At 39.0% G+C, this 14,801-nt stretch overlaps 1 protein-coding gene across 2 annotated transcripts in view; it reads left to right on the top strand.

Annotated features, from left to right (window-relative positions):
- The window catches only part of DDHD2 (DDHD domain containing 2), a 30,044-nt gene that overhangs the window by 12,550 nt on the left and 2,693 nt on the right, over positions 1-14,801 (top strand). Inside the window, exons 11-18 of one of the 2 annotated variants that reach the window (XR_010409684.1) lie at positions 343-438; positions 1,724-1,852; positions 1,964-2,119; positions 2,387-2,489; positions 2,629-2,799; positions 3,909-4,068; positions 11,851-12,003; positions 13,905-14,012. Coding sequence is in view for 1 of the 2 variants with exons in the window: in XM_045879847.3 (XP_045735803.1) it covers positions 343-438; positions 1,724-1,852; positions 1,964-2,119; positions 2,387-2,489; positions 2,629-2,799; positions 3,909-4,068; positions 13,905-13,986 (897 nt within the window). In the remaining variant the exon portion in view is untranslated. The remainder of the gene's footprint in view (positions 1-342; positions 439-1,723; positions 1,853-1,963; positions 2,120-2,386; positions 2,490-2,628; positions 2,800-3,908; positions 4,069-11,850; positions 12,004-13,904; positions 14,013-14,801) is intronic. The other variant, XM_045879847.3, reaches the window with a different exon arrangement.

Below are 14,801 nucleotides of genomic sequence, written 5' to 3'. Positions count from 1 at the left end.
GGAAATCAAGGAGTGTTCTTGTGTCATGCAGGTAGATACCCACTTCTGTAGGGTATATATTATATATATATATATATATATTATATATATATATATATATAATACAATGTCATCTGTATTACTGTAGCATTGATACTATAGTATTGGTACCTTTTATTCTTCTTTAGGCTTTTATGAATAAAGTACTCTTCTCAAAATTATTAATGATGTTGTACCACTAGGGAACCCTATTAATGTAAAGCAAAGAACAATAGTACTTAGGTCTTATTCCTCTCAGAGAACAGGACATTTAATTCATTTTATTTTGCCTAGAAATAAGGATATTTGATTTTCTGTGCCTAGGCTTTATGTACTGACAAAGATCTTCAGGAAATGGGAATTCCCTTAGGACCAAGAAAGAAGATATTAAACTACTTTAGGACCAGAAAAAATTCAACGGTATGTGCTTAATATGGCTTGTAGGATTAAATGGTTTTTGACATCCTTGTATCCTTGTGCTTTGTGAGGTGTTTAGGCAGCTAAGCAATTTTGTTAACTGATCTTTGGCTCTCCTTTTAGAAATTAAACACCTTTTCTTTCTTTTTCCTTTTTTTTTTTTAAAAGACTTTATTTATTTATTTGACAGAGAGAGAGCAAGCGAGAGCAGGAGCACAAGCAGGGGGAGTGGGAGAGGGAGAAGCAGGCTTCCTGTGGAGCAGGGAGCCTGATGAGGGGCTCAATCCCAGGGCCCTGGGATCATGACCTGAGCCGAAGGCAGACGCTTAACGACTGGGCCACCCAGGCGCCCCAAACACATTTTCTTAATTGATATCCTTAAAAAATGTTATTAGCTTCAGAAGTCTTGTCTCCCCTGGAGTCTTCCCACCATTCCATTTTTTTTCCTTTTTTTTGGGGGGGGGGGTTTCATAACCGCTTTATTGAAATATAATTCATGTCACATACCATAAAATTTACCCTTTTAAAGTATACAGTTCAGTCGTTTTTAGTGTATTCACAGAGTTGTGTCACGATTACCACTATCTAATTTGAGAACATTTACATCATCCTAAAAAGAAACCCCGTACCCATTAGCAGTCACTCCCCATTCCTCCCTCCTGTGAACCACTGGTCTGTTTTCTGTCGTTATGGATTTTGTTGTTCTGGACATTTCCTCTAAATGGAATTATACAGTATGTGGCTTTTTGTGACTGGCTTCTTTTACTTTAGAATAATGAACTTGAGGTTTATCCATGTTATAATAGTACTTTTACGTTCAGTTTTTTCGGCCACTAAATTCCTTTCCATATCTTAGTAGTTATTTTTCAATTTTGTAGCAGATTGTTTAGTTCTTATTTAAGGTCCAGTTCTTGGACCAGTATCTGTATCATTTTCTATACCCAGAGACATTCTACTCCTTAAAGGGGCATTGTGCTTCATTGAACCCCTTAGCAGCCCTCGGCATTCCTCTTCATCATGCTCTGCTGTTGTTTTTCTCATAATGGTCGCCTAAAGTTTCAACTGCCACCCAGATAGCTCTGTACAGCTTTCATTGATTTAGAGAATGTAGGGATGTCAGTTCATCACTTAAGACAACTTTTGTTTTCATCAGCTTTATCTTGTTTTCTGAGACTCTTCCTAGAATTATTCAAAACTTTCCTAAGTATTCTTTCAAATCAGTGAAAAACTATAATTCTTTGGATATTTTTACAACATAACAGCTCCATAGAATTATTTTATTCTTTAGGGTATTAATAGACCAACCCTGCAGCCAGCTTCAGGGGTGACTATATCTGACATCCCCAAAGAATCAGGCTTCTGCAGTAAAACCGACGCCACTGGAAATGGTGACTATCTGGATGTTGGTATTGGGCAGGTAACAATACTAATTAATTCTCTTGAGTCATTTTATTGCCTGCCATTGGTATGGTAGGAACAGATGTCACTTTTGTTATCAGTGAGAGGTACTTTTATATCCTCTTTCCAGGTGTCTGTAAAATACCCCCGGCTCATCTACAAACCAGAAATATTCTTTGCCTTTGGATCTCCCATTGGAATGTTCCTTACTGTCCGAGGACTAAAAAGAATCGATCCCAACTATAAATTTCCAACATGCAAAGGTTTCTTCAATATCTATCACCCTGTAAGCATTGGACAGCTCTTGTGTTTTTACCTGAATATTAGAGCTTATTGATGAAGAGCATATAATTTTCTATTGTGTTGATTTGCTTTTTTCTATACTATTTTGTGTTAATGAGACAGTTTTTAGTAGTGTGAATCTGAAAGTGATGGAGCAAAACAACTGTTTGTTTGTTTTTTTATGAGCTTATAATTATTTTTGCCTGATACACAGTTTTAAGACTGTCTTTCTTCAGCAGAGGTATCTGTAGCTATTATTTTTCCCGTATAGTTTGATCCTGTGGCCTATAGGATTGAACCGATGGTGGTCCCAGGAGTGGAATTTGAGCCAATGCTGATCCCACATCATAAAGGCAGGAAGCGAATGCACTTAGGTAAATCTGAATACAGAACTTGTAATTCTATACTGTCTGGTCATTGCAAACTGACTGGACCTCATTCACTTTGTTTAACTGTGTTGGACCCTAAACTCTTTGTAAACCACGTAATGTTCTTTATTCAAATATGTTTCAGAATTGAGAGAGGGCTTGACCAGGATGAGTATGGACCTTAAGAACAACTTGCTAGGTTCACTTCGGATGGCCTGGAAGTCTTTCACCAGAGCTCCATACCCTGCCTTACAGGCTTCAGAAACTACAGAAGAAACTGAAGCAGAACCTGAATCAAGTTCAGAGAAGCTGAGTGGTCAGTGATACTGTACACTTTGATATCCTACATTAGGTCAGATAAGAGTAACTCCATGGTGTGTATTTCTTTTTTTTTTTTTTTTAAAGATTTTATTTATTCATTTGAGAGAGAATGAGATAGAGAGAGCATGAGAGGGGGGAGGGTCAGAGGGAGAAGCAGACTCCCTGCCGAGCAGGGAGCCCGATGCGGGACTCAATCCTGGGACTCCAGGATCATGACCTGAGCCGAAGGCAGTCGCTTAACCAACTGAGCCACCCAGGCCCCCCATGGTGTGTATTTCTTATTCATGGTATAGGACCAGTACAATGAGCCCTAATGGGCCTTCAGCTCTGCTAGTCTTTTCTATTATCTAATAGTCACGAATTATGGAAAAACATTATTTGTGAGGAAAAATGTCAAGAGAAGCTGAATACCTGATAAAGAGGCTTTAAAAGACAACCCTCACTTGGGAACTCTTGGGGTTGTGTTAGGAGCCTCCTCTATGAAGCACCTTGCTTTACTAGGGCAATGTCTGTGTGTTCATTGGTCCGTTTTATTTGCCTGGCTGGGCACTAGCTAGTATACGCTCCTCTTAATTTCACAGTTAATGTTGCATTCTTTTTTTTTTTTTTTTAAAGATTTTATTTATTTATTTATTAGAGAGCGAGCGAGAGAGAAACAGCATGAGAGAGGAGAGGGTCAGAGGGAGAAGCAGGCTCCCCACTGAGCCGGGAGCCCGATATGGGACTCGATCCCAGGACCCTGGGATCATGACCGGAGCCGAAGGCAGTCGCTTAACCAACTTAGCCACCCAGGCGCCCCAATGTTGTATTCTTTTTGCTTTAATTTTCAACTGCCTAACGATTTCTATCCCTCCTTATATTTAGTTTATAAACCAGAGGCAAATGAATTGGCTATCAGAGGTAGAGGAAAGAAAAAATGGGATTGAACAAAATCATTGTGACTTGAGGAGAAGCTTTAAGGGGCTTGAGAGGAAGAAGGTACAGAAAGCTTTCTGAGCAGAGAGTACCTCATCCTACTGTAAACTTGGTAGTCTGAGGAGAAGTAAGGACAATCTTGGAGGGCTGGAAGCTTTTAGATTGTTGTTATGGTTCTTCTATGTCCAGATGTTAACACAGAAGAGACCCCTGTGGCAGTTAAAGAAGTCCCACCCATCAATGTGGGAATGCTGAATGGAGGCCAGCGCATTGACTATGTGCTACAAGAGAAGCCCATTGAAAGTTTTAACGAATATTTATTTGCTTTACAAAGCCATCTATGCTACTGGTAAGTGATGTTTGTTTTTGTTTCTTGGTGGGGTTTTTTTTTTTTTTTTTTTTGTCTGATTGTTGCACAGCTATTTGATAGATGTAGAAAAGGGAGGATAGGCTAGTGTACATTTGGGATTAGAGTGATTTCTCATTTAGACAGTTACAAAATAACAAAATTATGTCATTTAAAGAAATCTGGTTTAAACACATTGTTGTTTTACTTTGCAGTTGGGTAGAGCATGGGCTAATGATGCCAGCAACCATGAGTTCAGCTAGCTTAGTTTTATTTTATTTTATTTTTTAAGATTTATTCATTTGAGAGAGAGAGAGAGAGAGCGCACAAGCAGGGAGAGAGGGAGAGGGAGAAGCAGACTCCCCGCTGAGTAGAGACCACCCCCCCCCGACTTCTGGCTCGATCCCAGGACTCTGAGATCATGACCTGAGCCGAAGGCAGACGCTGAACCATCTGAGCCACCCAGGTGCCCCTGGCTAGCTTAGTTTTAAAAGTGGTGTCCTTTGGTCATTGGCGGGGGACAGGATGGGTACATATTAATGTTACTGTTGCTGAAAGTATTTTAAACTCATCTGAAAGTATTGACAGTAGCTAGATCAGAATTTATTATTTTCATTTTGTTTTAATGTTTACATTTTTAATGTTTAAATGTTTTTTCCAGATTTATTGAGATATAATTGACACATTATATAAGATGTTCAACAAGATTTGATACATGTATATATTATGAAATGATTAACACCTCCATGACCTCACATAATTACCTTGTGTGTGTGTGTGTGTTTGATGAGAACATTTAAGAATTACTCTCTTAGCAACTTCCAAGTATATGATACAGTATTATTAACTATAGTACCATGTTGTACATTAGATCCCCACAACTTATTCAACAGAATTAATCATTATTAAATATAATTATCTGATGGATTGTAGAATGGATTAATAATGCTTATTGAAATTCATACATTATAACAGAAAAGAACTTAATCACCAAAGAAATTTAAGCTAAAGGAAAATATAGCTAGGAAAATAAGATGGGTAGGGGATAAGGATTCAAAAATGCATGCTTTTAGGTCTTTTTTTTTTTTTTTTTAAGATTTTATTTATTTGTTAGAGAGCACAAGCAGGGGGAACAGCAGGCAGAGGGAGAAGCAGACTCCTCGCTGAGCAAGGAGCCCAATGCGGGAATCATTCCCAGGATCCTGGGATCATGACCTGAGCCGAAGACAGACACTTAACCGAGTGAGCCACCCAGGCACCCCTTAAATTATGATTATTTTTTTTAGTTTTTATGATATTTTGTTTTTTTAAAGATTTTTTTATTTATTCATTTGAGAGAGAGAGCAGGAGAGCACGAGCAGGGGGGAGGGGTGGAGAGAGGGAGAAGCAGACTCCCTGCTAAGCAGGGAGCCCTACACAGGGCTGGATCCCAGGACAATCCCAGGATTGGGGCTCAATCCCAGGACCCTGGGATCATGACCTGAGCTGAAGGCAGACGCTTAACCGACTGAACCATCCAGGTGCCCCATTTTTTTAAAGTTTTTATTTATTTATTTATTTATTTATTTATTTATTTATTTATTTTTAAAATTATTTTTCTGAGTTGTATCAAATTTTTTTTTTTTTAAAGATTTTATTTATTTATTTACGAGAGAGAATGAGAGACAGAGAGCACGAGAGGGAGGAGGGTCAGAGGGAGAAGCAGACTCCCCGCTGAGCAGGGAGCCCGATGCGGGACTCGATCCCGCGACTCCAGGATCATGACCTGAGCCAAAGGCAGTCGCTTAACTGACTGAGCCACCCAGGCGCCCCTAAAGTTTTTTTTTTTTTTTTTTTTTTTTTTTTTAAAGATTTTATTTATTTGACAGAGCACAAGCAGAGGGAGAGAGAGGGAGAAGCAGGTTCCCTACTGAGCAAGGAGCCGGATATGGGACTCGATCCCAGGACCCTGGGATCATGACCTGGGCCGAAGGCAGCCGCTTAACCGACTGAGCCACCCAGGCGTCCCGCCCCTAAAGTTTTTATTTAAATTTCAGGTAACATACAGTGTAATATTAGTTTCAGATGTACAATATAGTGATTCAGCACTTCCACACACCTGGTGCTCATCACAAGTACACTCCTTAATCCCCATCACCTATTTAATTAACTGTTCCCCTCATCTACCACCCCTCTGGTAACCATCAGTTTGTTCTCAAGAGTCTGTTTCTTGGTTTGCCTCTCTTTTTTTTCTTTGCTCGTTTGTTTTATTTCTTAAATTCCACATGTGAGTGAAATCATACAGTATTTGTCTTTGTCTGACTTACTTCACTTGGCATAATAATACTCTCTAGCTCCATCCATGTCATTGCAAATGGCAAGACTTCATTCTTTTTTATGGCTGAGTAGTATTATATTATGTATGTATACCACCTCTTCTCTATCCATTCATTTATTGATGGACACTTGGGCTGTTTCCATAATTTGTCTATTGTTGATAATGCTGCTATAAACATTGGGGTCCAGGGGTCCAGGGTGGCGCGGTCAGTTGAGCGCCCAGTTCTTGGTTTTGGTTCCAGTTGTGATCTCGGGGTGGTGGGATTGAGCCCCATGTTGGGTTCCTTGCACAGTGCAGAGTCTTCTTGAGACTCTCCCTCCCTCTCCCCCTCCTCCCGCTACTTCCTCGCTCTCTCAAATAAATCTTAAAAAAAAATCAGGGTACATGTATCCCTTTGAATTAATGGTTTTTTTTTTTTTAGAGAACATGCATGGGGGTGAGGAGAATGGTGAAGGGGAGGCGCAGAAGAGAAGCAGAGGGAGAGAATCTTAAGCAGGCTCCACGCCTAGCTTGGGCCGGCACAGGGCTCAATCTCACAACTATGAGATCATGACCTGAGCAGAAACCAGGAGTCAGGTGCTTAACTGAGCCACCCAGGTGCCCCTGAATTAGTGTTTTTGTATTCTTTGGGTAAATAACTAGTAGTGCAATCGCTAGATCGTAGGGTAGTTTTTTTTTTTTTTTTAGTGATTATACTGATTTTATTACTTTTACTAAGCCATTTTCTTTTCTTCACACTCAATGCAAAGAAATAAAACAATATAAAGAAAAATACGTCCTCATTCACAATAAAAAGGGTCTGCTTCATTCTGCAGGACTGGGCGTTTTATATAATAGGGAGCACTTAATGGCTCAAGTGGATCAAAGTACCATTTTGATTCTGTCCCACTGAATAGAATCTCATGCATATTTGGTGACTGGACTAACTTCATGGGAGCTGTGATGTATTGAACCATTTCTGTGGTATCCCCAGATCTCACTAAATAAGAAAAGACTCCACATAAGAAAAAATAACAATCTGTCCATAACTTATATCTATAGACTCTTTGGTATAAAGTGGGAAAAGAGGCCCTTTCTGGAGTATGTGGATACAAGTATTTTTGTGGTCTCAAGATTGCTGGATTGATACTGTTTCACTGTAATGAAAATAAGGTGTACATCAACACCACTGCCAGATTAAGGAACTTCCACAATTTGTCTCAGTTCTTCAAATAACGGAGCGAGTTCCTTTTCTAGTCTGACAGGGAGTCCTGTACCATCATTACTGCTGGCTATGAAACTCACCACCAGAGGTAAATGATTGGATTGAACGACGTGGTAGGTATTATAGTAACAGATGATACTCTTATTTTTTGAAAGTCCAAGTTTGCTCCATTGGTTTGTTGCAAGGGCAAAAGTAGATAAGAAACCAAGTCGGAAAGCATGCTCTGGAGCACTGTCATTGCCTCTTTAATAACAGGTGTTCTGTGTGACCCAACAATAGCATGGAGCCCTTCAACAGTGGGCAATTTTTTTTTCATTGTGGTTTTTATTTTCTTTTTATTAACATATAACACACTATTTGTTTCAGAGGTACAGGTCTGTGGACAGTGGGTAATTTTTTATACAGGAATTGCTTTAGGTCATCTGCCATGTTGAACATGATGAACCCCTTCATCCCGCAGGATCAGTCTCCATTCCTGGCTTTTTGGGCTGCTGTGTTCTCTTAGCCCTAAACTCAGGGACAGCTTCAAAGATGGTCTTCATCTTAGGGTAGTTCTAGTTTTAACTTTTTGAGGAATTCCATACTGTTTTCCAGAGTGGCTGCACCAGTTTGCATACCTACCAACAGTCCAGGAGGGTTCCCCTTTCTCCACATCCTTGTGAAAAAGGCATTCTTTAGGGGCACCTGGGTGGCTCAGTTGATTAAGTGCCTGCCTTCGGCTTAGGTTATGATCCCAGGGTCCTGGGATCAAGTGCTGCATCTGGCTCCCCGCTCAGCGAGGAGTCTGCTTCTCCCTCCGCCTGACGCTCCCCCTGCTTGTGCTCTGTCGCTCTCTCTCTAACAAATAAATAAAATCTTAAAAACACTAGAAGGCATTCTTTAGAGATTTCTGAGTGTGTAGTACATTCATATGGTTCACCATGCAAAGAAAGACAAATAATGAAAGCCTCTCTTCCATTTTGTTCCCTGCTAACTACCTTCTCCATATGCAAGTAACATGCATTTCTTGAAATTTTTTCTAGAGGTCTATTTTATGCATACATAACACAGGTGTGAGTGTGTGAATATATTATTTCTCTCTTTTAACAAGTATAGATAGTATCATATTATAGGCATTGTTCTGTAACTTGCTTTTTCTACTAGCAAGTCTTGGGAGTTTTCTGCTTGTTGTATATAAAGAGTTCATTCTTTTATAGCTTTAGTATTCTACTGTATCAATGTACCATAATTTCTTTAACTAGTCCTGTACTAATGGGTTACTTTAGATTTCTGTCCTCTTGCTCTTTATACACCTTGTTCATATTTTACCTATTCATGAGTGTATCTGTAAATACTTAGAATTGGAATTGCTGGCATAAAGAATACATGGATTTGTAATATTTGATAATTATTGCCAAATAGAAGTTGTACCTTTTTGTACTCCCACCAGGAATATATGGGAGTGTCTTGTTTCCCCACAGCTTTTCCAGCGTAGTTTTTAAAAATTCTTATTTTTTTATTTTTAAAATTTTTATTTTTTAAAATTCAAGTTTAATTAACATACAGTGTCATATTAGTTTCAGGTGTTCCATATAATAATTTTCCACGTTCCATATATTTTTGTGGAAATATTTTTTTTCGTTTTTAGATTACTTTTTTTATTAACATATATTATTTGTTTCAGGGGTACAGGTCTGTGATTCATCAGTCCCACACAATACACAGCGCTCACCACAACTGATACACCCTCCCCAGCATCCATCACCCAGCCACCCCATCCCTCCCACCCCCCTCCACTCCAGCAACCCTCAGTTCGTTTCCTGAGATTAAGAGTCTCTTGTGGTTTGTCTCCCTCTCTGGTTTCATCTTGTTTCATTTTTTCCTCTCTTCCCCTATGATCCTCTGCCTTGTTTCTTAAATTCCTCGTATCAGTGAGATCATATGATAATTGTCTTTCTTATTTTGCTTAGCATAATACCCTCTAGTTCCATCCACGTTGTTGTAAATGGCAAGATTTCATTTTTTTGATGGCTGCATAATATTGCATTGTGTATATATATATATATATACACATCACATTTTTTTTATCCATTCATCTGTCGATGGACATCTGGGCTTTTTCCATAGTTTGGCTATTGTGGACATTGCTGCTATAAACATTGGGGTGCTGCATGTACCCCTTCGGATCATTACATTTCTATCTTTTTTTTTTTAAAGACTTTATTAATTTATTTGACAGAGAGATAGCACAAGTAGGCAGAGGGAGATGGAGAAGGAGGTTCCGAGTCGAGCAGGGAGCTGGGCGCGGGGCTCGATCCCAGGACCCCAGGATCATGACCCGAGCCTAAGGCAGCCACTTAACCAACTGAGCCACCCAGGCACCCCACTACATTTGTTTCTTTAGGGTAAATACCCAGTAGTGTAATTGCTGGGTCATAGGGTAGCTCTATTTTCAACTTTTTGATGAACCTCCATACTATTTTCCAGAATGGCTGCACCAGCTTGCATTCCCACCAACAGTGTAGGAGGATTCCCCTTTCTCTGCATCCTCGCCAACATCTGTCGTTTCCTGACTTGTTAATTTTAGGCATTATGACTGGTGTGAGGTCATATCTCATTGTGGTTTTGATTTGAATTTCCCTGATGGCTAGTGATGTTGAGCACTTTTTCATGTGTCTGTTGGTCATTTGGATGTCTTCTTTGCAGAAATGTCTGTTCATGTCTTCTGCCCATTTCTTGATTGGATTATTTGTTCCTTGGGTGTTGAGTTTGATAAAATCTTTTTTTAAAATTTTTTTATTATTTATTATTATTTTTTGAAGATTTTATTTATTTGACAGAGAGAGAGACAGCTAGAGAGGGAACACAAGCAGGGGGAGCGGGAGAGGGAGAAGCAGGCTCCTGGCTGAGCAGGGAGTCCTGTGTGGGACTCGATCCCAGGACCCTGGGATCATGACCTGAGCTGAAGGCAAGCGCTTAACGACTGAGCCACCCAGGCGCCCCCCCCTTTTTTTCTTAAAGAGTGATGTATTTGAGAAAGAGAGCAGGGGAGGGGCAGACGGAGAGGAAGAGAATCTCAAGCAGACCCGCTGACCCTGACATGGGGCTCGGTCTCATGACCCTGAGATCATGACCTGAGCCAAAACCAAGAGTAAGACGCTTAGCCGACTGAGCCACCTGGGCACCCCCCCCTTTTTAAAGATTTTATTCATTCATTCATTTATTTATTTAGAGTGTGTGCAAGCCAGGGGGAGGGGTGGAGGAGCAGAGGGAGAGGACAGAGAGAATCTCAAGCAGACTCTGCTGAGCACAGAGCCCAATGCAGGGCTCGATCTCATGACCCTGAGATCATGACCTGAGCCAAAACCAAGAGTGGGACACCTAACCGACTGAGCCACCCAGGCGCCCCGCCATCTGTACACCTTCTTTGGTGAACTGTCTGTTCAAATCTTTTGCCTTTTAAAAAATAATAGATTGTCTTATTAAGTTGCCAGAATTCTTTCTATATTATAGTTACAAGTCCTTTTCAGATACATGTTTTTTCCTCAAAATATGGCTTTTCGTTTTTCCAGAATGTTTTGAAGAGCAAAAGTTTTTGACTTTGATGTAGTCCAATTTATTGACATTTGTGCCTTTTTAACATATTTAAGATATCTTTGCCAAGCCCAAAGCCATTAAAATATTACCTGTATTCTAGAAATTACATCATTTTAGCTTTTATATTTAGGTCTGTGATCCATTTTCATTAATTTTTTAATATGGTGTGAGGTAAGGATTGAAGTTCATTGGTTTGCATGTGGCTATCTAGTTGTTGTAGCAACATTTGTTGAAAAGTTTATTCAGATGGAGAAATCATTGAATTGTCTTGGGTCTATTTTGTTCCATTGGTCGATTTCTCTTTATGCCAGTAAAACAGTCTTGATTACTGTAGCTTCAGAATAAGTCTTGAAATCAGGTATTGTGAGTCATCCAACTTTATTCTTCTTTAAAATTATTTTAGCTATTGTCGGTTCTTTGCATTTCCACGTTTTAGATTGAGCTTGTTAATGTCAACCAAAAAGCTTTCTGAGATTTTGATTGTGATCGCAAATATTTTATCTACAGATCAATTTGGGGAGAATTGACATCTGAATAATAGAGTCTTCTGAGCCACAAACACAGTATCTCTAAGTGTATTTTGGTCTTTAATTTCCCTCAGCAATGTTTTGTAGTTTTCAGTGTATGTATTTTGCATGCTGTAGTGTTTTTGTTTTTTTTTTTTTAATTTTGCTTATTTATTCATGAGAGATCACATGAACACGTGAGCAGGGGGAAGGAGAAGAGGGAGAGGGAGAAGCAGGCAACCTGCCAAGCAGGGAGCCCAATGTGGGGCTCGATCCCAGGACCCTGGATCATGACCTGAGCCGAAAGCAGACGCCCAGCTGACTGAGCAACCCAGGTGCCCCACGCTATAGTTTTTAAATTACATTCGTCGTATGCTCCTTTTTCTCTTCAGATCAATCTTTTGCCTTTTATTTAAAAAAAAAAAATTGCATTCCTCCAGTTATGAGTAAGATTGAGCATCTTGACATATATTTAAGGACCATTTTTATTTCCTTTTCTGGGAGTTATTTATATTCTTTATTCTCTTTTATATTGAAATGTTTTTTGTTGTTGTTGATTGTCTGTGATGAGTTGCAAATGCCTTTTCCCCAGTTTGTCTTTGACATTGCAAACATTGGTTTTTGCTAAGTAGAAAAGATTGATTCATATTTGTTGATTTTTCCTCTCTGGTTTCTAGAATATGTGTCATACTTACATCTTCCTTATCCTCCGAAGAATTCCTTACCACAGTTTATTCTGATATTTTATGGTTTCATTTTTACATGTGAATGTTTGATTCACTTTGGATTTATTCTAGTAACAGGTATAGATTGGTTCAGGTCATTTTCCAGATGGCTATCCATTTGTCACAACACCGTTTGTTCTCTGTATATGAGTCTGGTTTGAGAGTCTCACTTTATTAAATTCCTATATAGACTTAGGACTATTTCTGAACTTCCTCTTTTTTTCTGTTGATCTGTTTATTTATGCACCAGGATCACACCATTTTAACATCTGGTTTAGCTAATGCCCCTTCACTGGCATAGGAGGAATTTCTTAACCTTAAGTCTGTATGGGGTTTTTAGGGGATAGAAAAAGCATATGAATCCAATGAAATTTTATTTATAATATTTATATATATATTTAAATTACATTCCTCGTGTGCTAAAGTATTAAAAATATATTTTATTATAATATATATATAAAATCTTTTCTGGAGAGAAACCCATTGGTTTCATTAGATTCTCAAGTAGATACATGATTCAAAAAATGTTAAACCATGGATTTAGAGAAATGTTCGAACTATATGTCCTTAAGGCAGTCCTTCATGATGTTGTTTTTTTTATAATCAAATTTCTTTATGAACTGGATGTAAGTAATTGGGCACACACAGAATAATATCTGGAAGATGCATGAGAAGTTGATAACATTGATTGTCAGAAGATGGGAACTGGTGGTTAAGAAACAGAGGTGGAAGGGAAACTTCATTATTACAGTCTTTCATATCTTGAATTTTGAACCATATGATTGTATTATCTTTTTAAAAAGGTGAATAACATTTAAAAAATTAAGGTGACCAACTGGATGGCTCTTCCATATTGTTCTAAGAATGAGCTCTGTGGAAAGGGAACAATTCTTGGTTGGTCATTTCCTACTAGTTGTTTTGTATTACCAGACATAATGTTGGACTTTTTTTTTTAAATTGTAGTTGACATACAATGTAATATTAGTTTCAGGTGAATCACTGCATAGTGAATTGACAGTTCTTTACATTACTCAGTGCTCACCATGATAAGTGTAGTCACCATATATTATTACAATATTACCGACTATATTCCCTGTGCTGTACTTTTCATCTCCATGACTTACTTATTTTATAACTGGAAGTTCGTACCTCTTAATATCCCCCTCACTTATTTCACCCATCCCCCCACCCCTCTCCCTTCTGGCAACCACGTTTGTTCTCTGTATGTATGGGTCTGGTTTTTGTTCATTTGTTTTGTTTTTTAGATTCCACATATAAGTGAAATCATATGGTATTTGTCTCTTCACTTAGCATCCTCTAGGTCCATCCATATTGTGGCAAATGGCAAGATTTCATTATTCTTTATGGCTGAGTTATAGTCCACTGTAAAATGAACTTTTGCAAAAATGAACTTGAAGGTGGTTGTGTAGATTACATGAGATAGTATATATAAAACCTCTAGTATAAAAGTTAGTTTCTTCTTTTTACAACCTAAGTTTTCCTCTTTACAGGGAGTCTGAAGATACAGTATTGCTGGTCCTCAAAGAAATCTACCAAACCCAGGGCATCTTCCTTGATCAGCCTTTACAGTAAAAATGAATCATGTGTGGCTGCTTAATGTAAGTTTTTAAATGTCATGTATGCAGCATATTTCCTACATATTAACATGTTATGAGGAACAGTGTAGCCTTGAGCTCTTTTTTTTTTTAAAGATTTTATTTATTTATTTGAGACAGAGAGAATGAGAGAGAGAGAGCACATGAGAGGGGGGAGGGTCAGAGGGAGAAGCAGGCTCCCCGCCGAGCAGGGAGCCCGATGCGGGACTCGATCCAGGGACTCCAGGATCATGACCTGAGCCGAAAGCAGTCGCTTAGCCAACTGAGCCACCCAGGCGCCCAGCCTTGAGCTCTTTATAAATGTACTTTTCTGTTGCCTGTCACCAAGATCTAGGTTATTATTATTATTATTTTTATTTTTTTTATTTTTTAAAGATTTTTATTTATTTATTCATGAGAGAGAGAGAGGCAGAAGGAGAAGCAGGCTCCCAAGGAGCAGAGAGCCTGATGCGGCACTCGATCCCAGGACCCTGGGATCATGACCAGAGCCGAAGGCAGACGCCTAACCATCTGAGCCACCCAGGCGCCCAAGATCTAGGTTATTATTTTTAGAGGGACTCTGGTTAAAATTGCTGAAGGAAAAGTGCAATAGCCCATTTAGAGAAAGTTCGTGTGTGTGTTTTTGCAAGTGACTTGGTCCAGTAGCACCTGTCATTTTTTAGGATCTGAACTCCGAATCTAAATAGTTCTGATCATCTAAGAGTTACCATTGGCACCAGTAACGATCTTAATGACGAACAGCCCATCCTGAGATTTAAGTTCCTCTGCCTTTTATTTTTTAATTTTTTTTAT

The sequence above is a fragment of the Mirounga angustirostris genome, unplaced genomic scaffold (genome assembly GCF_029215605.1).
Source record: "Mirounga angustirostris isolate CCGP_5_RB_7025 unplaced genomic scaffold, mMirAng1.0.hap1 SCAF_2, whole genome shotgun sequence".
Lineage (NCBI taxonomy): Eukaryota > Metazoa > Chordata > Mammalia > Carnivora > Phocidae > Mirounga > Mirounga angustirostris.
The sequence above is the reverse complement of the archived record's forward strand: the minus strand, read 5'-3'. Positions and strand labels throughout refer to the sequence as shown.